This window comes from Bombyx mori, chromosome 25, assembly GCF_030269925.1.
Source record: "Bombyx mori chromosome 25, ASM3026992v2".
Lineage (NCBI taxonomy): Eukaryota > Metazoa > Arthropoda > Insecta > Lepidoptera > Bombycidae > Bombyx > Bombyx mori.
Genome location: NC_085131.1, coordinates 11,428,406 through 11,456,184, shown reverse-complemented (window position 1 = coordinate 11,456,184; position 27,779 = coordinate 11,428,406). Strand labels below are relative to the sequence as shown.

Genomic DNA, 27,779 nt, shown 5'->3' with positions numbered 1-27,779 from the left:
GCCACCCTCTGATGCGTTACCACCCGTCACCCCGATGGAAGTTAAAGATTTGATCAAAGACCTACGTCCTCGCAAGGCTCCCGGTTCCGACGGTATATCCAACCGCGTTATTAAACTTCTACCCGTCCAACTCATCGTGATGTTGGCATCTATTTTCAATGCCGCTATGGCGAACTGTATCTTTCCCGTGGTGTGGAAAGAAGCGGACGTTATCGGCATACATAAACCCGGTAAACCAAAAAATGATCCGACGAGCTACCGCCCGATTAGCCTCCTCATGTCTCTAGGCAAACTGTATGAGCGTCTGCTCTACAAACGCCTCAGAGACTTCGTCTCATCCAAGGGCATTCTTATCGATGAACAATTCGGATTCCGAACAAATCACTCATGCGTTCAACAGGTGCACCGCCTCACGGAGCACATTCTTGTGGGGCTTAATCGACCAAAACCGTTATACACGGGAGCTCTCTTCTTCGACGTCGCAAAAGCGTTCGACAAAGTCTGGCACAATGGTTTGATTTTCAAACTATTCAACATGGGCGTGCCGGATAGTCTCGTGCTCATCATACGGGACTTCTTGTCGAACCGCTCTTTTCGATATCGAGTCGAGGGAACCCGCTCCTCCCCACGACCTCTCACAGCTGGAGTCCCGCAAGGCTCTGTCCTCTCACCCCTCCTATTTAGCTTATTCGTCAATGATATTCCCCGGTCGCCGCCGACCCATTTAGCTTTATTCGCCGACGACACGACTGTTTACTATTCTAGTAGAAATAAGTCCCTAATCGCGAAGAAGCTTCAGAGCGCAGCCCTAGCCCTAGGACAGTGGTTCCGAAAATGGCGCATAGACATCAACCCAGCGAAAAGTACTGCGGTGCTATTTCAGAGGGGAAGCTCCACACGGATTTCCTCCCGGATTAGGAGGAGGAATCTCACACCCCCGATTACTCTCTTTAGACAACCCATACCCTGGGCCAGGAAGGTCAAGTACCTGGGCGTTACCCTGGATGCATCGATGACATTCCGCCCGCATATAAAATCAGTCCGTGACCGTGCCGCGTTTATTCTCGGTAGACTCTACCCCATGATCTGTAAGCGGAGTAAAATGTCCCTTCGGAACAAGGTGACACTTTACAAAACTTGCATAAGGCCCGTCATGACTTACGCGAGTGTGGTGTTCGCTCACGCGGCCCGCACACACATAGACACCCTCCAATCCCTACAATCCCGCTTTTGCAGGTTAGCTGTCGGGGCTCCGTGGTTCGTGAGGAACGTTGACCTACACGACGACCTGGGCCTCGAATCAATTCGGAAATACATGAAGTCAGCGTCGGAACGATACTTCGATAAGGCTATGCGTCATGATAATCGCCTTATCGTTGCCGCCGCTGACTACTCCCCGAATCCTGATCATGCAGGAGCCAGTCACCGTCGACGCCCTAGACACGTCCTTACGGATCCATCCAAGGGCGGATCCAGTTTTGGCGCCAGGAGGGGGTCACATAGTCAAATTTAGATGCGTTCGTTTCCAAACGTTTGCCATTATACAAAGTTATTATATTATATTAAATTAATTAAATATTGAAGGTATGTAGTTACATAAAATCTGTATGGTGACAAAATATATAAATAAAATCATTATATTCAATTAGTGGTCCACCTAAGTCCTGGAACCAGCTCAGGGGGTGGTCATGACCCCCATGACCCCCCCCCTGGATCCGCCATTGGATCCATCAGATCCAATAACCTTTGCATTAGATGCCTTCAGCTCCAATACTAGGGGCAGGCTTAGGGACCCCGGTAACCGTACTCGTCGAACTCGACAAAGAGGTCGACGTGCAACCTAACCCATGCATCAGCCCGCTGAGTTTCTCGCCGGATCTTCTCAGCGGGTCGCGATTCCGATCCGGTAGTAGATTCATTCGCGAAACAATTGCTCTTGAGTTGTTAGGCCTCCTTCGGAGGCGCTCGGGCAGTTGTTAGCAAATCCCATCCCTCTTGGCTGAGCCTTTGCTCGCCCACCTGTCCTGGTGAAACTGGAAAGGCCTTCGGGCCACCAGTAAACTTTCAATCATAAAAAAAAAAGAACGATTTTATATGTTTCGCTCGGGCTGTAAATTGTAATGTTTATTGCTATTTAGATATATTTCGCAGATAATCTTGGGTTTGTGTAACGGATTTGCCAGAAATCGTTCTTTATCGATCGGGTTGCCTTCATCAGATCGTTCGATATAAACACGCAATTTAGATGCTTGCCGTCCACTTCACGTGTGTGTAATAAATAACACATGCATCGCGCTTATAACATACAATCTGATGACGTGGTTACACGCTTATTAGCATTGAATCAAGTATACTAACAAAAACGGTGCTTGGATTATCCCGTGCGCACTTCCGTTTTCATTTTACGCGTATTAAGAGACCTGTTTTAAAAAGGCGAGCTCAGCGGACCTTATACATGGATAGTTTGTATTGTATTTGATACGGCTTTATACGGCAGTCGAGTATGAAGTCGTGGTGGCCTAAAAGATAACACGTCCGGTGCATTCGTGTTGAGCGATGCACCGGTGTTCGAATCTCAGGCGGGTACCAATTTTTCTAATGAAATACGTACTTAACAATTGTTCACGATTGACTTCCACGGTGAAAGAACAACATCATGTAAAAAAATGCATGCAAAAATTATAATCTGCGTAATTACTGGTGGTAGGACCTCTTGTGAGTCCGCACGGGTAGGTACCACCACCCTGCCTATTTCTGCCGTAAAGCAGTAATGGGTTTGGGTTGGAAGGGTGGGACAGCCGTTGTAACTATACTTGAGACCTTAGAACCTATATCTCAAGGTGGGTTGCACATTAGCGTTGTAGATGTCTATGGGCTCCAGTAACCACTTACTTAACACCAGGTGGGCTGTGAGCTCGTCCACCCATCTAAGCAATAAAAAAAAGAGCTCATGGTAAATGGTGGTTAGTTGTTACGGGCGTCCATAGGAATCACGACAAGAATGTAGCCTTCCTTGAAAAGCGGGGTTGAAATGTTGCCAAAGTCGTTTCGAACTAAGCCGCAACGAAGTAATGCTATCGTGTTTTTCTAACTTTACTCTCCTCCTAATTCGATAATAACCTGGGTCGTGCCATCTGCCCTTCCACCAGTAATTAAGTGGCCTGTTTTTTATGAGAGCCTAACCTTACGATAAGTGTGATAATTGCTGTTGTTTTTTTGTTTATTGGATAAACTGCGAGCTCACCGTTACAACTGACACTACAATGTGAATAAAACCAGTCGCCTTAAAACCTAAGGTCTAATAATACACATAAATTAGCTATGGATAAGCAACTCAAGCTCTCAATAAAAATGTTTACGGGCGTCGGCCAGTAGATGGCTTCGCTTCGATTAGTTCCGCATTGTTCCTGTAGATGACAGTAACCTATTACCTATCCTATATTTTATTTCTATTGAAAGATTTTGTAAATTTTCAGAAACCACAAATTGATAAAATTTAAGCAATTTGTCTATAACAAATAAAGACTTGTGTATTTATTAATTTTTAATTTTCTGTGTATAGTTATACAATTATGAAATGCCTTAACTTTAACTACATATAAGTTTAGGGGCATCCGCTACAAGATGTCGCTAGTTTCCATACAAAAAAAAGGGTGCGTGTACTTATGTACGCGCGTAAGAAAGTATACTTTATTTTTATTAAATATATTTCTTTTTTTTATTTAAATTTTAATCAATTTGAAAAAAAATCGATTAAACAACATCCTCAAACACGCATATTGGACCCTTCTCTTTCCCCCCTTTTCTTGACATCGTATAAATTCGGTAATTCTCGGTACTGTTCGGAAAGTTCACCTGCGGCTATATTCAGACTCGCCAAGTTACGTCGGTCGTATTGTAATGAGCGATTTAGTGGGCAACTTCATTCTGTTAATTTTGTGTCACGGTGCGCGCGCATCGTAAAATTTCACTCTCATCAATTTTTCATAACGCGCCTAAAGAAGTATAACTTCAAAAAATATTTGTCAGTAAAATGTGGCAGTTTCAGGGCCCCGGTCTAAATCTCAATTGTCAAATCGGACGCGAGACTTCGACGCTGCAGAAAAAGGCAAAGTTACAGTATCGAACTATGCGGCCTTCAATACATAAATTATGACTTTGCGCATTCTATTTTTATTACACGTTATTATTCCTACGTCGTGGAGGTTAAGTCTTAGTTAGAACATTTTGGTATCTGTATTTAGGATTTGAAACAAGGCATATTCATAACGCTCGAAGTACACAGTTCCAAGGTGTAACTGGCCACGACACTCTTGTACTGGTGGTAGGACCTCTTGTGAGTCCGCACGGGTAGGTACCACCACCCAGCCTATTTCTGCCGTGAAGCAGTAGTAATGCGTTTCGGTTTGAAGGGTGTGGCAGCCGTTGTAACTATACTTGAGACCTTAGAACTTATATCTCTAGGTGGGTGGTGCATTTAAGTTGTAGCGGTCTATGGGTTCCAGTAACCACTTAACACCAGGTAGGCTGTGAGCTCGTCCACACATCTAAGCAATAAATTAAAAAAAACGACAATTGTCAATTTAACTAAATCATAGACCGCGAAGCGTGGTCCATGCGTCTGTCTTCCTTTTATTTTCTTTCTATTTTCCACAACTTCATTTCAAGTACCCACGGACTTATTTAAATAAACATAGAGAAAATAATTATGAGAATGAAATATTGCAACTGCCTCTCTGTTTCTCGAACCTTGAGAAGTGAACTTCCGAATTATTTTATGATATTTCCTTTAGTTCATTTCGTGTTGCGCGTGAAAGACATTTCATACAGAAAAAATCAGTAACTATTTCCGTTTATATTTTATACGATAGTACAGTAAAAAAAAACATAATCCGCAAGCCTTTTTTTTGTTTCATTCAAAACATTACTTAGTATTCAATTGTAATTACACACAATGCTTATTTAAACGCCTCACGTACCAAAAGCTGAATTTGCGTCAATTGCAAGCCGATCACATACGCTCTAACGATCGTTCGTATCCATGTTCGTATTGAATTATTGTCGTAATCTATTGATGTTTTGAGGCCTAGAAACAAAGTCTACGACAATATTGTATTGGACCAGAATTTTTCTCTTTTTGGAGGAAACGCTTGAGAAACATAAATTAGTAATAACTGTACAAATAAATAAAATTGGAGTGCCTGTTTGTAATAATAAAATAACCACTTTTTACTAAATGTATACCACAGTACATATACCAAAATATTTTTTTTATATTTTTGTCTGTGTCTATTTGTTCCCACTAATCTCTGTAACGGCTGGACCGATTTTGACTTTCACTGATAGGTAGCTGATGATATAAGGAGTAATTTAGGCTATTTTTTTAAACTAGCTTCGCCTCGCAGCTTCACCCGATAACGACAATAACCGCCAGTGACATCGCGGGACTCGGCTATCAATAATAAAATCATTATTTCCGAAGCGGAGCGAGGGCGGGTCGCTAGTTAGTAATTTATTTTGATTTATTCTATTTTATTATTATTAAGAAAACTTAAACAATGTTTTTTATTGCTTAGTTTAGTAAATGAGCCCGTCTGGTGGTTATCGGAGCCAATAGACATGACCAACGTAAATGCTATCACCATCCTTGAGACACGAGTTCTAAGTACAACGGCTATCCTAACCTTCAAACCGAAACTCACTGTTTCAGCTAAGCATTACCGTTGGGCTCACAAGACGCCCTAACACACAAAGTAACTACCTACACAAATATTTTTTGGTGCTTTGATTTTTATTGTACGATGCTATTTCTTCAGCGTGGAAGTCAATCGCGGAACATTTGTTAAGTATGTATTTCATCAGAAAAATTGTACATACCTGTTTGCGGGATTCGAACACCGGCGTACTCGCATGTAATATAGTTTTCTATGAAGTGAATAATTAGAGTTTTAAACACTAGAGATAGGCAAGGAGCCTAGAGAATTTCAAGCATTGAATTGAATATTGTTGAAATTTTAAAATTTCCGTAATCATAAACGGGTTATATAAGTTTTGTAATTCAATCCGTATTTTTGGGTAATTCTAAAATACGCATTGTTTTTTATCAACACCTATTGACGATTAGATAACGTTTGATAATAAAAAAAAAATGGGCATAACTCGTTGTAAAGTGTTCGTAAAATAAAGTACTTAGGTTTATTTTTTTATGATTGAAAGATTACTGGTGGCCCGGAGGCCTTTCCAGCTTTCACCAGGACAGGTGGGCGAGCAAAGGCTCAGCCAGGAGGGGTGGGATTTGCCAACAACTGCCCGAGCGCCTCCGAAGGAGACCCAACAACTCAAGAGCAACAGCTTCGCGAATGAATCTACTACCGGATCGGAATCGCGACCCACTGAGAAGATCCGGCGAGAAACTCAGCGGGCTGATGCATGGTTTAGGTTGCACGTCGACCTCTTTGTCGAGTTCGACGAGTACGGTTACCGGGGTTCCCCAGCCTGCTCCTTAGTGTTAGAGCTGAAGGTATCTAATGCAAGAGTTATTGGATCTGATGGATCCGTAAGGACGTGGACAGGAGTACTTAGGTACGGACAGCAGCGGTGTACGGCAAAACAATATATTTTTGCTTAGATGGGTGGACGAGCTCTTGGTCCATCAGTTTCAGTGGTTACCGGAGCTCATAAACATCTACAACGCTACTACGTAAACGCTGCCACCTTCCTTGAGACATGAGCTCTAAGGTCTCAGCTTTTACATTAGCTCTTTAGGTTTTTACAGAACTACTGTAAACTTATCTTACTACATATTACATAATATGCAAAGAAAATTATGTTTTGTTTGTCATTTACATTTTTTAATTAAAATAATTTTCGTTACTAAAGCCTTTTGTATTAAGTATGTTTATTTAAATATTTTTTTTTTTTACTGCATCAACATTAATTTATTTGTATTCCAACTTTTCTTAAAACATGAAAGTAAGAGTACACATTTACCAAAACGTGAAGGCAAGAGTACACATTTCCCGGGAAATGTACATATACATTATATTCAGTTCACATATACCTACCTAACTTTTTGGCAAATGTGCACATTTACCGATAAAAGTGTACATTTCCCAAGAGTGTAGTGTACATTTACCGTAACAGTTCGACAGCGAAAAAAAAAACATTAAAAAGATACTTTAAAATATGAATAGAATCACAATCTTAAAGAACGTGAGAACGAACTAGAAAAATGAAACATTAGTATTTCTGTCAAATCCAGATAACAAAAAGTATTGGTAGTAATACTTTGAGCCCGCATTGTTGTCGCGCATACAACTTGCTTTTTAAAAAATAGACAAGAAATATACGGTGAACCACAATTGATGCGTTCTGGTTTGCATTATGGAATAATCGTTATACTACCCATAGACATAACCCAGTGAGGTTCTCGCCGGATCTTCTCAGTGGGTCGCGATTCTGATCCTGTGGTAGATTCTGCGAAGCACTGCTCTTGCTAGGGTCAGTGTTAGCAACACTCGGGTTTGAGCTCACCTACACAGGTTAGGGTGGAACTGAAATAGCCTCTCAAGGCTATCAGCATAGGTAGGAAGAAAAAAAAACAAGCTTAGGGCTAGCTTTAGGGCTATGGTCATTCGATGTACCTTAAACTTTTATGTATTTATCTGCGTAATAAATAAAAATGAATATTTGTTCTATATACGTTACTAAGCCGTCCATTAGATTCTGATGAAGCTGAGCTCAGTTGTCTTTGGAAAGGTTTCTATCATAGTATCGTGCGACAGGTGGCGTGCGTGTAGTTTCAAGATACCGAAAGTTTTCGCAGAGTAAGCGATCGTTAGTGTTATTTTTACATAATTACTATTTTACACAAACATGGTAATTAATCATCAATTGTCTTTATTCAAGACTGCCGTACTCGCCCGCTTCGCTGGGCATTTAAAATTAATATAATTATTTATTGTCATTATTATTAGGGAGTCCAACACTCATACCGATCCGATCTCCGATACTCCGATCCGGTGGTAGATTCAGCGAAGCACTGCTCCTGCTTGAGTTAGTGTTAAGGAGCTCTCTCATGTGGAGCCCCGGAAGCTCACCTACCCGTCCGCGCGTATTTGGCATAACCCCGTAGACAACCAGCAATTGAATAGAGAAAAAAAGATATACTATACAATCAAGACTTTTATCTCATTTTTTTTTTATTGCTTAGATGTGTGGACGAGCTCACAGACCACCTGGTGTTAAGTGGTTACTGGAGCCCATGACATCCACAACGTAAACGCGCCACCCACCTTGAGATATAAGTTCTAAGGTCTCAAGTAAGTTACAACGGCTGCCCCACCCTTCAAACCGAAACGCATTACTGCTTCATGGCAGAAATAGGCAGGGTGGTGGTACCCACCTGCGCGGACTCACAAAAGGTCCTACCACCAGTAATAGTGCCACAGAGCTGTGAACTTACGTGACCACTTAACGCTTGGTGGGCCGTAAGCTTGTTCGCCCATCTAAAATGCATTTGTGCGTGACGCACACCGTAAATACGTTATTTAGAACAGACAGATAATGCTCTAATGAGAAATTAATAGCATACACAAAGTAATAATCGTTGTCGATATAATAAGTCTGGACGGCGCGTTGCCTACTCGTGTCCAAGCCCAGCGTTTAGAACCTTCTTTTCGTTTATGAAGTAGGCTAATTAATTTATGATAATTTGATATTATTTGTGATTGTTAATGACTCGTTCTGAAGTTGGTGCACAATGTGTTTATCAGGTGTAATAGGGGGGAAAGTGGAGAAGAATAAACTCAATACGATGAAACATAGGTAACATTTTAATATTTAATAAAAATATGCACTTATTCACTTTTCAAACCGAAGCTATCTGGCTTTGTCCGGCTTCTTTTTTTTATTTATTGCTTAGATGGGTTTATGAGCTCACAGCCCACCTGGTGTTAAGCGTTTACTGGAGCCCATGGACATCTACAACGTAAATGCGCCACCCAGCTTGAGATATAAGTTTTAAGGTCTCAAATATAGTTACAACGACTGCCCTACCGTTTAAACCGAAACGCGTTACTGCTTCACAGCAGGGCGGTGATACCTACCCGAGCGGACTCACAAGAGGTCCTACCGCCAGTAAGAAGTTGCTATAGGTATATTATTCGAAACGTCGTATAGATCCGACAGAAAAACATGTTACATAATCGAAGACGATGTTCCTAAGAACATGAAAATATATCCTTCAATTCAACATCCCAAAATGAACCGAACCGAACTAAAATTTTCTCCTGTGTAATGTACATATATCTCGGAGTATTAACGGCCGTCTGGTGTAGTGGTAAGTGACATGGTCACTACACAAGGGGGTCGCGGGTTCGAATCCCGCCAAGGGAAGATATTTGTGTGATAAATATAAATGTCTTTTCCAGGGTTATGGATGTATATTAAATATGTGTATGTGTATAATAAAAATCTTATATTTATTTCCGTTATCTGGTACCTGTAACACAAGTTCTTTACGAACTTATCACGGGACCAGTTAACGTGGCGTGACTGTTAGTAAATATTTATTTATTATTTATTATTATCTCGGAGTACAATTGAACTCTATTCGTTATAATTGACGCCAACCGAGAACTCGGTTCCCTAGTAAAATAATAAGTGCCATTAACCAATGAGTCAATCAAATAAACTCTCTCTTAAATCTGTCAAGCGATAATGATTTACCGGGTGAAAGCGTCGATAGCCAGAAAGTATTTGAAGAAATCTCCATGTCCGCTTACAAGTGTAAGAAAAAAAAAAGCTGTAATTATCGTATAATTAATAAGTTTTATTACGTGACATCGAATATATTAAACGTAATCTAGTCTGTACTTAAAACTTCCAAAAGAAGATTTTACTATAACACATTTTACATATTCGGACATTTTGTATGCCTTGTATGCATGTGTGTATGATTTATTTTTTCGGTTGAAAGTTGTGAATTTATCATAAATGAGTTTCGTGACAAAACCCAAGGATATTTCAACTTTTTTTTTTTTTTTTTTTCCTACCTAAGCTGATAGCCCTAGCGGCTATGTCAGCGTAACCCTAACTTTAGTAGGTGAGCTCACGGGGCTCAAACCTGACGATGTTGCTAACACGAACCCTAGCAAGAGCCGTGATTCGCAGAATCTACCACCGGATCGGAAACGCGACCCACTGAGAAGATCCGGCGAGAAACTCAGTGGGCTGTGTCTGAGAGTTAGGATATTTCAACAAGGATTAACAAATGTTCACGATTGACTTCCACGGTGAAGGAATAACATCGTGTATTAAAAATCAAACCCGCAAAATTATAATTTGCGTAATCACTGGTGGTAGGACCTCTGGTGAGTCCGCGCGGGTAGGTACCACCGCCCTGCCTATTTCTGCCGTGAAGCAATAATGCGTTTCGGTTTGAAGGGTGGGGCAGCCGCTGTAACTATACTGAGACCCTTAGAACTTTATCTCAAGGTGGGTGGCGCGTTTACGTTGTAGATGCCTATGGGCCCCAGTAACCACTTAACACCAGGTGGGCTGTGAGCTCGTCCAACAATCTAAGCAATAAAAAAAAATTATTTTAAAATTTAAATGTTTACTTATGTTAAGATTTAGTCGCTCCTTAAATATGTATATAAACTTTGATTATTTGTTTCATTACATTACATCTTAAAATCTAATAACAGAATTGCATACTTAAAAATTAAAAAAAATAATATTATAAGTAATAAAGATACACTTAGATAATAATTGTTTTCTTTGTTATTTTACTGCTGTAAATGGGTAAACATTGAATGGGTATTGAAGCCTACAGATATCACAAAGTGAACGCCACCATTAAAATTAAATATGAGGTCGAGGGCCTCATAATACACTTCAATACTACGTTGGTCAAGAACGCGTATTAAGTGTATCAAGTTCTATTAACTCTGAGAAATTAGTACCGGCGGCCTTCAGTATTTGAACCCCAGCATCATTTCTTAACGTAACACAGCCTAACTAGGCTATCGATGCTAAATACGCTTAAAACTTACTAATAAATTGTTTTGTTACAGGAACAATGAGAAACGCAAGGAGAAGTCGCGTGTCGCGGCCCGGTGCCGTCGCACCAAAGAGATGCAGATCTTTTCGGAGCTCACGGCGGCCCTGCCTGCAAAAAAGGAGGAAGTTGAGCAACTCGACAAAGCGTCCGTCATGCGTCTGGCTATATCGTACCTTCGCGTACGTGATGTAGTCTCGATGCGTGAGTATTATTGTTGTCGTCACTATTATAACTATACACACTGTTGTAATTATACTGAGAAATATCATTTGGAGAAAATTATATTTCTCAATTGTCCAAACTTTGGGTGGTAGGACCTCTTGTGAGTCCTGCCACCAACCTGCCTATTTCTGCAGTGAAGCAGTAATGCGTTTCGGATTGAAGGGTGGGGCAGCTGTTGTAACTATACTTGAGACCTTAGAACTTATATCTCAGGGTGGGTGGCGAATGTACGTTTTAGATGTCTTTGGGCTCCAGTAACCACTTAACAACAGGTGGGCTGTGAGCTCGTTCACCCGTCCGTCTAAGCAATAAAAAAAGAAAAATATTAGAAAAACGGAGAACTTGAGAAAGCTCATCTATGCGGTAGGCAGCGGCTTGGCTCGGCCCCTGGCATTGCCAACCTTAAGCGACGGTAACCACTCACCATCAGATTGGCCGTATGATCGACGGCCTAGAAGGGCAATAAAAAAACTTGATGACAAGCCTTAGTGAATGGTAACACAACTTTTATCTTTAGTAAAATAATAAAAAATCGTTTGTCTATTGCATTAACTCACGAATTAAAATTTATAATGAGCTCTAACGACCATTTAACATAAGTAGACACGTCCTTACGGATACATCAGATCTAATAACCTTTGCATTAGAGGCCGTCAGCTCTAACACTAGCAGGCTTAGGGATCCCGGTAACCGTATTCGTCGAACCCGACAAAAAGTGGGACGTGCAACCTAACCCATGCATCAGCTCGCTGAGTTTCTCGCCGGATCTTCTCAGCGGGTCGCGATTCCGATCCGTTCGTAGATTCATTAGCGAAGCACCTGTCTTGAGTTGTTAGGTCTTCCTTGGAGGCGCTCGGGTAGCTGTTAGCAAATCCCACCCCTCCTGGCTGAGCCTTTGCTCGCCCACCTGTCCTGGTGAAACTGGAACGGCCTCCGAGCTACCAGTAATCCTTCAATCCTAAAAGAAAAAAAACACAAGTAGGTCCTTCTTTAAGCTCTCCTCTGTCCAAATAGAAATTGAAAAAAAATCTAGCATTAAACTGCCTGTTTGATTTTCTTGTTTGACGTATTTTGTCAGTTCAATGTAAAAACGGTTTTTTCTTTAAATCTACTAAAGATAATTCACTCAAAGAATTGTTCAGTTGGAAACAAATCTAGCTTATCGACGTAAACAACTTCTCATTTCCCGTCCAGACTGTAATACTTTCGAACGTGTAACATCGAGACTCTAATGATAAGATATTTATCGTTTTCTTTTCATTATTACGAGCGCACTACGTTTAAATTTCATAGCGAGTATCAAACTGTTTTGATATTTTTGTAAGAATTTGTGTTAGTGACGTCACAATTGAGGGTATTTCCAGAAACTTCCTAACCAAATTTAGATGTGGTTTTGAACTCGCAATTAATGAGATTCAGTATTACGAAACATACCGAGATTAAACGGTAAACTTAATTAGAATGCAGTAATGTGCAGATAGTCCAAAATATTAGATGCACTTAGTTATAGTTATAGTTTTGGGACAAGGGGACTGACCTGTTGAGGCTCGCAGAATCGGCTGGGTGCAATTGGATGAGGATCAGTCATTGTGACGAAGCTTGGGAGAGGCCCATGTCCAGCAATAGCCGGCTGTAGGCTGAAAGGAAGATAAAAGATATGCAATCAAAACCAAAAAGTTTTTACTAATAGCAAACCAGCTAGAAAAAAAATTATTGTTAAAACTTTATTATTATGATCTCGTTAGATAATAAAAAAAGAAAGGGCATTTTGTGACAATGCAAGTTCAGCTTACGTAATCCAAGGTTATAGTGACCTAGGCTTATTGTTCCTTTCTAAATGAATAATAATTCAAACCTATACAAGACAATAAATAAAAGAATTTTATTAAGTTTGTACCACTGGGTGGCTTTCTCTTTCCTTGGGTGTCGTAAAAAGTAACTAAGGGATTCACCAAACCCATTCTCTCATTCTCTGAGTATAATACCAACGTACTGCAGTCGCCCAATTGCCCGATAACCCGCACCGGTAGGTACCACCATCCCAGAACCGGTCACTGACCTTGCCGAACCTGTCGCTTGCGACAAAGAGCCGATGAGTAAACTAACCCATAGACACAGCCCACTGAGTTTCTCGCCGGATCTTCTTAGTCGGTCAGGTCGCGTTTCCGATCCGGTGGGAGATTCTGCAAAGCACTGCTCTTGCTAGGGCCAGTGTTAGAAACACTCCCGGCTTGAGTCCCGTGAGCTCACCTACACGTCAAGGCAAAGCTAAAATAGCCTCTTAAAGCTATAACCATAGGCAAGAACAAAAAAAATCTGCCCGCTGAGTTTCTCGCCAGATTTTTTTAGCGGGTTACGATTTCGATCTGGTAGTAGATTCATTCGCGAAGCAGCTGCCCTTAAGTTGCTAGGCCTCTTTCGGAGTCACTCGGGTAGCTGTTAGCAAATCCCACCCCTCTTGACCGAGTCCGTGCTCGCCCACCTGTCCGGTGAAACTGGAAAGACCTCCGGGCCACCAGTAATCCTACAATAAAAAAAACAAACGCTTAATGGACTCGTATCCAACGATGCGACGGTGTCGGTGTTCGAATCCTGCAGGCAGGTACCAATTTTTCAAATAAAATCCGTACATAACATATTATTATGGCCACAAATAACTTCCACGCTGAAGGAATAACATGGCGTAATAAAAAACGCATTTGCCAATTTTTTTTATTAGTGCAGTTGATAGGTAGATGGCTGTATTCACGTTTGTGATGTCTACGGGCCTCAGTACCTTTTTTTATTTTTTTTATTGCTTAGGTGGTTGGACCTAATTAAATCAGGTGGACTGGAAGGTCGTTAACCTGTCACTGCATTAAATAAATAAAAATGTAGTCCATACACGTAACTTTGCATTGTTCAAAATTACTTTAGGTAGTTTGCCAAAAATTACGGATTTTCGTCTTCGCGGACGATTTAGAATTGCGGAAAATACATGAATCACAGGGGAGGCTGTACAGTAGGTACTTACTGTAAGTAAGTAAACAATAGCAAAACGGTGGTCTTCAATAATGATTCATGAATTTGGAATGCACTATATTCGATTCTAAGCAATCATTGCTTAATTGTTTTTACTTTTGCTATTCTTCTACTCATATTACACGTTTATATTTTTAATTTTACACACAACAAAGAAAAATCGAGGTAACTGCGCAGTATTGTTTTTTGAGTACAAAACAAAAAATAATGCAAAAAACACGATTAATTTTGTAAGCAGCGGCTTGGCTCTGCCCCTGGCATTGCTGAAGTCCATGGTCGACGGTAATCACTCACCATCAGGTGGGCCGCATGCTCGTCTGCCTACAAGGGCAATATAAAAAAAAACTCATAACAACAGCCGCATTGTACGTAAGGTAGTTGCATAATATTTGCACACAGACAATTTTCTTATTTCAATTGATTCGGATGGACCCTGAAAAGAGCATAGGGACGTATGGCTCTTTGAAATCGATTGCTAATTGCTTTATACTTTATGCACGAAACAAAAGAGTAGTGAATAGGCAGACTTATTGATTTGGGTACGCCCATGGATTGAAGTATCATCTCCCCATGAGGTTAGGGTGCGTGGTGGTACATGGAGATTCGAGTATTTTTTATTTTTCACTTTGCAGCCATAAATGCCAGGCGCATGGTACTGACATTCATAATCTTCTTTTTCTCCCATTTTTTTTCTCTCATCAAAATACAATAAGAATATCAATTATCCGAAAATAACAGGTTTTGTTGCTTAGACGTGCCCATCTGGTGCTAAGTGGTTACGGGAACTTATTAGATAACACCATGTGAATGCTACCACCTACCTTGATGCGTAAGATCTAAGCCCCGAACCGTAACGCATGATTACTTCGCGGCAGAAATAGCTAGAGTAGTGACTCAGTCTCCTGCTGGTACCGTCTTGCAAACTACCCTACCAATAAATAGTGTCATAGTATTTTTATTAGTGTCTGATTCGGATTACACACGAAAATTTGCTTCAATAACATGTATCTTAGAAACCAATTAAAATACAGCTCAATAAACATCTACTTATAAAAATCGTCCAACACTCAGGAATACATTAGTTACATCTGTAATGCAGGTCAGTCCGGTTCAATGAACTTTCATCGCGACGTCTCGTTTACAAAATGTTGAACTCATCACAATACGGTGTAAACAACTAGACGGTTATGGGGATGGATTTTGTTCTCTGCCTTTCGTTAATGTATTCGGAGTGGCTTTTAATTCGTTTTCGTTTTAATTATTGTAACAAGGAAAATGTGTTTTCATCATATACATTAACTTTTAAAGTACCATTCATTTCAGCCGGTACGGTAGGTTGCAGACACGGTAAAAGCATATCTTCCAAACAATATAACAACGCCGTCAGATACAGATACATACCAAAAAATCTTCTGGAGATATCTCTCAGCACCGGTCCATGTCTGTACGAATACGCCACGCTAAAATTTGCCGCGTCAAGATCTAAACAAGAAAGAAAATCATATCCTTAGCTAGCTTATCACCTCATAGCGTTGAATAAACAGTTGTCCATCTGAAAAATTGAAATTTCGAGAACACGCAATCGAAAACAAAGCCTACTGGACTTTTATCCTACGAGGTTGTTGACCCAGCGTATACCTAATTTTTAAATTGTGTTCGATTGAGGCTATAAAAAGTATTGCAACATTTATTTGGCTACTGTTTACTCTTAGCTTATCGCCCGCTGTTGTCGCTTTTTTCTTTTTGAATTGCCTTTTTAGGCAGAAGGTCGTACTGCCCAGTTGACGGTGAATGGTTACCGTCGCTAATAGACTTCAGTAATGGCAGGGGCACAGCCTAATAAGTTGTTGACTTTTGCTACCCCACTTTTTTTATTGGGTGGGTGGACGGTGGTGGTTAGATGGGTGGACGAGCTCACAGCCCACCTGGTGTTAAGTGGTAACTGGAGCCCATAGACATCTACAACGTAAATGCGCCACCCACCTTGAGATATAAGTTCTAAGGTCTCACGTATAGTTTCAACGGCTGTCCCACCCTTCAAACCGAAACGAATCACTGCTTCACGGCAGAAATACGCGGGGTGGTGGTACCTACCCGTGCGGACTCACAAGAGGTCCTACCACCACTAAAAAGTAGCCACTTGTTTCAGAAATTGTTCTCTAACCAGATATAATTTACCACATATGGAGGTTTTTTTATTTATGTAGATACTACAAACATAGTCCGTGTATAAATTGAGTTTGAATATTAAAATAAATAAAAAATTACCTTAACCTTATAGAGCATTCGAAAAAACGAATATATTTCATTGTATTTTCAATTAAAACTATGAATCATCTTTACAAAATATTGTTCATCCTTATATGTTCTTAGCATTAGGGTAATACCCTGAAGTTTCGTGATTCTGAAATTTCCTGCTCGGCGTTTTTAAAGGGTACATTAGTCTCCGCTAAAAATCGAACTAGTATCAATCGTAACAAGTTGAGGGTTCTATCTTGTGCCCTGAAGGGGGCAGAGAAATTCACGTTATTGTATTCTTCTTCTCAGTCGCATGCACTCTTGGCAGAGTGGTCGTGGTCATCACTTCGGCTGGTGGTGCGCTTCACCAGACGTCGCCATTCCTCGCGTACCGCGGCCCTTCTTGTGCACTCGTTAACGGGACCGTTTAGAGCTGCCTTTATTTGGTCGGTCCATCGTAACGGTGATCTGCCGCACGTTATTGTATAAATGCAAGGAATCCCTCTAAATAATTGTAGTTCTCCATAACCTCTTAAAACCAAACTGTTTGGGAGCTTGTTTGTCCATATGGCAAATAAAATGATGTATAATAGATTAAAACAATAAATTTACAACATTTTTGAATAAAGTAATTGCTGCTTATATTTGCGTCTTCTTAAATTAATTCTCCATACGTTTAAAAAATTTCGCATTCTGAAATTTTAATTGTGCCCTATTTTACATAAAGCCGAGTTTTAGAATTCGAACGATAAAACAACTGTATGAAATTAGGTATTTCTTCTTTTGTTTAGATGCCTCCATATTGTTGTTTTTCGAGTGTTGAAACTGGGATTGTTTTTTACACTAAACAAAACTTTTCTTCATATTTCTTACCTTCCTTATGTCTTTGTCCATATGAATTTTCGTGTTTTATATAAAGAAAGTCTGAAGATAACCTCAAAAATTTGTTCCCAGCAATTTTTTTTTTGCTTGTCCTCCTTTATTGTCGTGACCATAAAATTGTTTTTCCAGTTCCAGATGTCAACTCGGATCAATCCAAGATGCAGAATCCCGAAGGCTTCGAAGAGTTAGCTTCAGAGCTGTCATACATGAGGGCTTTGGATGGCTTCGTTCTGGTGCTCTCTCAACAAGGAGACATCGTCTACTGTAGTGACAATATAGCCGAACATCTTGGAGTTTCGCAGGTAAAAGGCTCTCTTTCATTTCTACTTTTTTTAGCTCTTATTTTTACGAAATAAGTCCGTCTTGTATTTTTTCATTTTTGGTATTGTGTAGTGAATAACGGTGCGTGTTTTATATTATATTTCAAAGTGTACAGTCTAACTTCGATGACTTTTTGTTGTTTTCGTTGCCATCGAGGGCGGAAGAGCATATGACGGGACGAGAGGACGGGGTTTATTGTCATTGATGGATCTGAACAATACAAAAGTCACAGCCAAGTTGCTGATAACCAAAGGTCATGACAAATGAGCAGCTCATTCTATATGGTTGAAATATGCAAATTTCTCTAATGCATTATTTCATTACATGAATAGAAGATTCGCTAACTATACGTACTTTCACTAAATGTGCAAACGAAAAACATACCTCGCGAATTGTTTGAAGTCGGCGTTCGTTTGGAACAAGTTATGACCTGCAAACCACTCGTACATCATTAAGTATGGTTAGAATAACAGTTACTGCATCACGTATCCTATCCTGCCTTGCAATGACCAAACTCTTGTGCAAATCCAAATTACATGGTTTCCGTCACTCCCCTCTATTTCTTCAAATATTGAGTAACCGCCCTTCGGTCAATCATCATCGAACGATTAATCTGAGCACGGTATTCTAGCAAAACGTTATCCTGCTAAAATAAAATCAATATTGGTCTGCAACCTTAATTAACACAAACTACTAGACTCGGTCAAGGCTGATTCGGTTGCGAAGTGACGTCAATGTTTTGATAGACGAAGATGATCTCGCTGTACTAACGCAGTAATGATAACGGTGCATATTCTTGGAAGCTTGGAACTCTCATTGACTTTTAGGAAACGTAATTTACGTGAAGTCCCCACTTTTAATAATGGCTAACTTGTACAAATGAGAGGGATTTAATAAGACATTGCAAAAGGTGGATTGGAGATTTGGTAACATACGACTGCGTACGACAGACAATTCACACAAGCGATCCACAACCGAAGAAACCGCTATTTTTATTTATTTACTAGCTGAGCCAGCAGACTTCGTAGTGCCTCAATCGATAATTAAAAGACCTAAACTTTTGTATAAAATAAACTTAAAACAAACAAAAGGAATCCATCCGAGGGGGGACACATCAAAGTAAAAACAAAAATCTACCTTTTAAACCTTCCCTGGACTTCCGCAAATAATTCAAGACCAAAATTAGCCAAATCGATCCAGCCGTTCTCGAGTTTTAGCGAGACTAACGAACAGCAATTCATTTTTATATCTAGAGATTGTGTAGATGGTTAAGTTAGTACATCTAGTGTTACGTGGTTATCAAAGCCCGTAGACATGAGAAAGTGAATGCCACCACTAAACTTGAGGTCAAAGCTTTACTTTGTGCTCCAACGCATGCCCGTACCATGTTCCAAACTGCGATGCCAATTTGTTTCACGGTAAAAATGGCACGATGCTAGTTACCAATCCAGATCCTTCGCCACCACCCTTGTAAATATGTGATATTATTACGCAACCCTGTCCATTGAGAGCCACGACTACTCTGCCAAGAGTATCCGACTAAGGAGAAGGATTATGTACTTCCTACCAGAATGGCTCAGTGACTCAAATAACCTTCCTATCCGTTGTCAAAAAATGATAATTTCCGCAATCCAATAGTGATCCAGTGTATGTCACTTGAATAAAGACCGTGTGTATTTATTACTGGTGGTAGGACCTCTTGTGAGTCCGCGCGGGTGGGTACCACCACCCTGCCTATTTCTGCCGTGAAGCAGTAATGCGTTTCGGTTTGAAGGCTGGGGCAGCCGTTGAAACTATACAGAGACCTTAGAACTTATATCTCAAGGTGGGTGGCGCATTTACGTTATATATGTCTATGGGTTCCAGTAACCACATAACAACAGGTGGGCTGTGAGCTCGTCCACCCATCTAAGTAATAAAAAAAATTGTCTTTAGCGCGATTCAGGTTTTTGTTAAATATCTTATATTTTATGACAATTACCGCTACATATTTGATTAGAAAAGATACTTAAAGGTAATCAGCGTTCTTTCATTTATGTTGCAATTTCATATATATTTGTCCTACTTGTAGTGGTTTATTCCGAAAGGCAATTTTAAACGTTGATTGATATGGTAAACAAGTTTCATGTTAAGAATTATTCAAAGAATCATTTCTTTGTCCTATATCGATTAAAACTACATTTAATAGTAATTTGTTATCTGCCTTTCTACAAAGAACTACAGTAAAAAATATTTCCTTTGCACATTATACATGTCTTTCATATACTCACACGACTTACAGAGTTTAATGTGTCCATTAGTAGATATGTTTTTTTTAATACATCAACAATATTGAATGTTACTTATCTAGTGACTATAACAGTTAAGCTTTTTGCTCTAAAACGTTGGATTTAATGGGTTGAAATAATCACTAGTTTAATTAACGGTCTTTTTGTTTCGGTTTGCGCCGATTCATAGATCTTGTACAAACAAACAGGGTACGTTTTATATGTATTATTGCTATTATAATATTGCTATATAACTATACTTGAGACCTTAGAACTTATATCTCGAGGTGGGTGGCGCATTTACGTTGTAGATGTCTATGGGCTCCAGTAACCACTTAACACCAGGTGGGCTGTGAGCTCGTCCACCCATCTAAGCAATAAAGAAATAAAAAAGTCATTTTCTAACAATGATCGACTATGCAGAGCAACTTCAACCTAGATATATTTATAGCACCTCCAATAAAGGTCAGATGTTTTTGTTAAATCACTGGTGAAGGCAATTTTTCTTTGTGTTATGAACGTTAAAGACTTTGTTCAAGTAGGCCATCACAGAAGCTTTTAAATCGTCATGACTTTACCTTTACTCTTTCTGAGAATCTTCAAGATACTTAAGACTTGTCTTGACTGCTCTTATCCATATAATCAGAACGTATATTAATGACTAGCAGCCCGCTCCGGCTCCGCTCGGGTCTCTAACAAAAATTTCAACGACGTTGTTTTATTTTTTTAAATAAAAGAACACTTTTTGCGACCTAACTATAATAGTTAGTAACATATGCTGTCGCGACACTTTTTGTAAATAATAATGTGTTCTACGAAGTCGTAGTACATTATTTTATTCTATCAACGATAGTATTCGCAGGGCACGCGATGTAAAGGATATTTTAGGTAAATTTTTTTAAACCTTGGTTTACATTATTGGATTTTTAGTAAAGATCCCTATTTTTTTTCTAAAAATATTATAGCCTATGTCACTTGGGAATAGTGTAGCTTCGAAACAGTGAAATAATTTTTCAAATCGGTTCATTAGTTTCGGAGCCTATTCAATACAAAGAAACAAACCTTTCCTCTTTATAATATTAACTATAACTATAGATGGACTAGAAGAGACAGATCTGGCTTTTCTGAGCACTGGACCCTTATAGGTCGGTTCTAAACAGTACGACTGTTCCTAAGTAGAGCACAAATTTTAGCCCACACTCGTCATTAACAGTCACTGATTTATTTTGACTGAACATATCACCTATAAACATTCATTCTCGTTCATTTCTTTGAACTAATGAATTTACTTCTATACAATATAATTTGTAGCACTGATTATTGGAGACTAGCTGCGTATTTTAAACCTGTAGTATATCCTCCGACCTTCACAAGTATGACATAATTATAAGCACTATTACTATGTGTTCTCGAGTTTATTTGTTTAAATTTATTATTTCCGACGTTTCTATATTAACTATAGTTAATAGTCATTACTGAACATTTTAATGTTGTGCCACTTATGATCAAATTTTTATATTACTAGAAGCCTTAGCAGTATCGTTTCCAATCCACTCTTATATTATAACATCTAAGTTTTCTTTTCTTAAGCAACGTTAGTCATTAGTACAGTATTCGAAAAGTCTGAAATAATATAAAGACAATAAAAAACGCGACATCAAACCGTAAAAGTAGTTTTAATTACGTGATGTTTTAATTAAAATTTGGAGAAATATGAATATCTATTTTATTTTTTATTTTTTATTGCTTAGATGTGTGGACGAGCTCACGGCCCACCTGGTGTTAAGTGGTTACTGGAGCTCATAGACGTCTACAACGTAAATGCTGTCAACCACCTTGAGATATAAGTTCTAAGGTTTCAGTATAGTTACAACGGCTGCCCCGCCCTTCAAACCGAAACGCATTACTGCTTCACGGCAGAAATAGGCAGGGCTTATTTTTTATTAATTTTTTATTGCCTGTTAAGGCCAGTCCACTAAATAAATGCGTAATTCAAACATGGTGATAAATATCGCGTTATATATCCGCTGGTATAGCTTTGTCATCTACCGGCTTAAGCTGATAAAAAAACACATTTTGTACACGAAGAGGATATTATTTTCCACAGTGCCAGCGTAGAGATTATCGGTATCTGTATGCGCTTATATAACGTTGTGGTCGTGACTATTGATAATAATTGCACTTCAACGAGCTCTCGTTAAATCCAAGGCTCGGGTCATTGATCCGAAGGTCGCGTGTTTGATGAATTGATCGCGGAAAGACAATGAAATTTTCAAGTACGAACGACTAGTGACGGCCCCTTTAATCAGATTAAGATGTTTTATTCGTAATACCCGACATCCTCGGAACATTTTTACGATTATAATTTGGGTAATTTTTTCGCAACTATTCAATATTATTGCAATCGTAATACTGATTATATTGAGTTATTGTTTTTCTTATTTTATTTGCATAGATTCTTGTCCGGTTATCGGAGTTAATGAATGTTGAGACATAATTAGACATAATAGTTATGGAATCACAGCTATTCCGTTCTTTGTTGTAGAAATAGATACAGAGGTGGTAGCAACCTAGCCAGATATGATCGTAGAGGAGGTTAAGTAGGAACAAAAAGGATTAGACTAAAATGATAGAGAGTGATAATAGTTTGAGCCAGGGTAGGCATATCCGTATCCGTCTTGTGCCTCTCCACTAATACCCGTACAGTCTTTACCATTTTATTCATTAATAATCGTAAAGATAACTCTTTATAAAGTAAAGCAATTAATAATATCAAACGGTAACGGATTCTAAGAATTTTTTGGAGATTAATTTCAATTTTCAACTCCTATTATCATCATCTCGGCTCCGTAATTATCTCTGTTCCAAATTCAGCAAAACTTTCACGTTCCTTAATCAAGACAACTTTAATTGTCTAGCCTATTTGATTATTCCCTTACTCCGGCCACGAGCCATTAGCAAGGCGTCTGTTTGGCGCGTTCCCATTCTTCTAACTCATAAGACAATGACTGCGTTTTTTTTTTTTTTAATCTTTCATTTGAGTTTCGGGATGCATATTTAAAACCGGTCCAACTTGTTTGTATGTAGATGTTTCTCTTAAGAAAACATCCCGAACCGTTTCACGCGATGTGAGATCTTTATTGAGCATATTATTTTGTATCGAATGATAAACGACATGGATTATTATACTTAAAAATAGGCTTGTAAAAATGTAAAAATATAAGCTTGATAAAAATGAATGATTATAAAAAAAAATTTATCAAATTTTAATCGTGCGTTTACTAAAATCGATATTTAATTATATTAATAAGTCTAGAGAGAATAAGTCTGGTCAAAGTACAAAGTGAACATTTAAATTAGTTTTATAGGAATAATAACGTTGTGTATTTGTCATATCAACATCTGTAATAACATTTATTTATCAAAACGTAAATATTAGACATAGTAAACCAAATTGAATATCTAAAATACATTATTATCATTATTATAGTATAACACACATCAAATTATGATTATACAGTCAAAATCTGTTATAACGACATCGAAGGGACTGCTCATATTCAGTCGTAAAAACCGATAGTCGTAACAACCGGTGATGTTTAATGTGTATCGTGCAAGTACAAACAGATCGATACAATCGATTTTCTTCAATATTAATTTGGTTTCTTTTTCTTTGCGACATTTTGAAAGTTTCACGAATAACTCCACAAAGTTTTGGTGCGTCTTGTGTATAGATAAGTAACAAACTAACTGAAGAGATATGAAGAAGCGGGCTTTGACTCTACCGCATGCACGTGTTTTGTTTCTAAGAATTAGAAAATACCCTACACTAAACTAATAAATCCTATTGTTTTATTTCCTGATTTTAATAGCCATTGAAGACAAATGTGGATACCTATTCAAATTGTTTACAATACAGCTTAGCCGGTCGTTCTAACAGATCTAATTCTCCGAAATATTAGTTAAATGTGGTCGTTTTATGAGGTATGTCGTTATTACCAATGTCGTAGAAAGCAATATTTTTAATAAGGCGGTCATATGGCATTCAGCCGGGACCTTTGTTCTTGGTTATTATAACCGGCATGTTGTATTAAACGATGTCGTAGTAAACGGTTTTGACTGTATTTTTAAATCGTCCATGAATTTGGTTGACTTTATATCGATTCGAAAATAAATAATATTTGAACATAGAACAACAGATCGGATTGGTTTTTATCGACGTTATCTATGCGTTCGTGATGCAATTTCGCGTTACCGAATCATCTGCGCTTCACACCGCTCTTATGACCATGGCGTACGAGTCATTTTACATTGTATTCGTGTCTTCGTTTTCGGTATAGTGTACACGCGTATACAGATTCGACGTTGCATGTAGGTCGTCGCCACCGAATGTGACGTCACGTGTGGCGGCCGCTTCGCAGAACGGAATATTTCAAGAGTGTAAATTTTTGGACACCGAAAAAAAAACGCATAAGGAAAATGTTCGATTTCTAGTTTTTGCGATTTATTAACTGGATTTTGAAGAGGAACTCCATTTTGGAACGTTCCTTGAAATGTTTGGAGTCACGAATGTTTCAACGCCCTGTATCATTCAGCCTTCAGAGACGCTAACCGCTGGCGCTTTCTGTCTGCATTGCCGTACTAGTTTAATATTTGAACACGCCTTTACACATTTTCAAGACTGGGGGAGCGCGTTAAGCCCGCAACAGAATGCTTGATAAATCTTATGCTGTTTATCTAACTTAGTCAGTTGTGGATTTTTTGGAACTTTTAATAAACAAACGAACACGTATTTATAACATATTCCAATTTCATTGTCATACGGCTATCCTAAAAGATTAGGTTAGAACCAACTTACGTGGCGTGCCGGTTTGAACGCAAATAAGTAGGTACCAGCCTCCTACCTTTTGCCGTGAAGCCCACTAATAATACCAATAAGCATCTGTTATTGTAGCAAATACATTGTATAAATATTCCTCTTTACCAATCAATTAACCAGCTATATAATGCACCTCTCTTAATCAATTTCTTCCAGGTTTGAGTCTTGATGCTATGCTCAGTTTTTACGCTTTTTTTTTTTTTTTGAGCTTGGCCTTTATCTGCCTATCGATCGGATGAAACAGTTTTTTGTAGTTATATAAACTACATGTTTTTTATTCTGAAATAACAAACGGTAGGCTGGTGGTCGAAGCCTTGTTGTTCGTAACTCATTTAAATGCATTGTTGCATTGTTGTCCTCGAAATTGTTGTTAGCGCGGTGCACGTTTTCTCCCAGATACCTTGTATTTACCGATAGATACTGATACAATGATTTAAGGTTTGTTACTTTATCAGCGGTATGAGCGGGTAGGGTGTAAAACTGGGCTTCTTTTATCTTTTTTTTCCCTTCCCTATTCGCTGGTAGCCTAAGAGGCTATTTCAGATACCCTACTCTACGACTGCTACCTCACTACAGCCCAGTCGGGTAGGTGAGTTTACGGGCTCAACCTGAGAGTATTTGCTAACACTAGCCCTAGCAAGAGCAATGCTTCACTGAATTTACCACCGTATCGGAATCGCGACCCATTGAGAAGATTCGGCGAAAAACTCAGCGGGCTCTCTATGGATTAGTCAGTTAGGAGACCTTCCTCCGACAAGACTCCAAGGCCATTTCGCATGCATTTACGTTAGACCCCTAATTGCCGGAAACTTCACAGATCTTCCATACTCTTCTAATGCATTCATAACAAATAAAATAAACTTGCTGTATCCTCCCGGGCAAAACCAGTCATTCGCCCACCAACGTAAAAATATCGCTGTCAATAATTTAATGCGTTCAGTTTCTTAAACACAAATGGACACGATTAAAGGTTCAATGATTGGACCTTTATTACTTTCCCTTGACGCCGAGACACGTGTCGCGCTTACTGATACATTATCGAGTCGCGGCTAGCCGTCAAACGATTTGAAGCATTTCGTTACACACAGTCACTCACACGCACTCAAACACACACGAATGTATATTTAATTATACTATTATGTTTCAATATAATGAAACCACATTTATATCCTGTTTGCAAGGAACTCTGTATTCATTTACCTTCAATCAATATTAGTGTGCCTGTGAAGCGATCGTAGGAACAGAAATGAAAACGAAAATCTTTGGGTTTTTGATAAAATATACGTTTGGACAGTACATTTAAAATGTCTTGATGCTTTGTGGTAAACGAAGATACCTAGAAATACACCCGGTCACCGTCCTCGTCGAACCCGTCGCTTGCGACGAAGGGCTCGACAAGCGAATTAATCCATAGACACAGCCCACTAAGTTTCTCGCCGGATCTTCTTAGTGGGTCGCGTTTCCGATCCGGTGGTAGATTCTGCGAAGCACTGCTCTTGCTAGGGTCAGTGTTAGCATCACTCCGGTTTAAGCCCCGTGAGCTCACCTACTAGTTAACGTTACGTTGAAATAGCCTCTCAAGGCTATCAGCTTAGGTAGAAAAAAAAAAGAAATACAACTAAAGCTAAAAGTCGCAAATAGTTCTCGTGAGTTTTAGATCTCTATGAGAAATAAAATAAGAAAGGGAGTGAGAAATTTTAAATTAGTAAATTGTTCTGAATTCAGCTTATAAATATTCGGAGAATATTTGTTTTTGTTAAAATTGACTTTTTTTGGTCATATTTATCTTTTTCTAAGAGTTTTTCTCCAAAAAGAACCTCTAAAAATAATTGCAGAACAGTTTATTCAAAAGTCGTGTCTAATTAAATTGCCCCATCTGTATTTTCAAAGATCCTTACTGTTTACACACACTTTCGGCATTTCACGAATTTATTAGAATATTATTAGAATATGTACGATAATTGACTTGTGAGACGAGTTGTTTTTTTCCTTTTATTAATTATGGTCGTGTTCTGAGAAATTTATATATTTCCGTGATGTAAGTCATTAAAAAATATTAATAGAGTCGATATTTTGTAAAACTGGTTTGTGGATGCCTACAAAATAGTCTTTTTTTTTATTGCCCTTGTAGGCAGACGAGCATACGGCCCACCTGATGGTAGAGTGGTTACCGTCGCCCATGGACTTCAGCAATGCCAAGGGCAGAGCCAAGCCGCTGCCTACAACTGCCTTGCACTATTTATCAAATTCCTCCTATCATAAGCCCGAATAATTTAACATGTGCTCCCCACAGAAGAAATCCACCGATTTGTGGCCGTGAAGATTTAATGATTTTCTATCTAAACGAAAATATATTTGTATTGCATTAGCCACTATCGAGACTGCCATTTCATGTTTGAAGGTTACATAATGCAATACAACAATATATGATGTTTGTTTCTTTTGACCATGGCTCGGTGAGTTATATGTCCGGTTTATTGGTCCGTTTGTACAGATTCTGATGTTTTAATTTCAGGGAAGGTTTTTATTAGTACCGATGAACACAAAGCGTGATAGGATTAATCAATCATTTTTTTGTTTTTTTGTTTGTTTCACTGCCTCTTCATGCACATAAATATTCTACATTTGCGAAATTAATGCTTAAGGCAGCGGTCGGGGAGCTTTTTAAATTATTACCCCAAAATATTTTTGTGTAATTTGATATTACCCCATGGCGAAGAACAAAAAAAAAACGAAATCGCTTCTTTTTAGCATCTTTCATATTATAGCCCCCATGATAATTTGAAATCACAACGATTCTAAAGAAGTTTCAGTTCAATATTTTTTTTTTTCACACACAAAAGTTTCATTTTTACCCCCCAAAATTTCATTTTACCCCGGTTCC

General features: G+C 38.9%; 1 protein-coding gene across 5 annotated transcripts in view; it reads left to right on the top strand.

Moving 5' to 3' along the window:
• The window catches only part of LOC101739525 (hypoxia-inducible factor 1-alpha), a 121,441-nt gene that overhangs the window by 21,970 nt on the left and 71,692 nt on the right, over window positions 1-27,779 (top strand). For all 5 annotated transcript variants that reach the window (XM_062676166.1, XM_038020254.2, XM_038020252.1 and 2 more), the window contains exons 2-3: window positions 11,079-11,266; window positions 17,558-17,730. In XM_062676166.1, coding sequence (XP_062532150.1) covers window positions 11,079-11,266; window positions 17,558-17,730 — 361 coding nt within the window. The remainder of the gene's footprint in view (window positions 1-11,078; window positions 11,267-17,557; window positions 17,731-27,779) is intronic.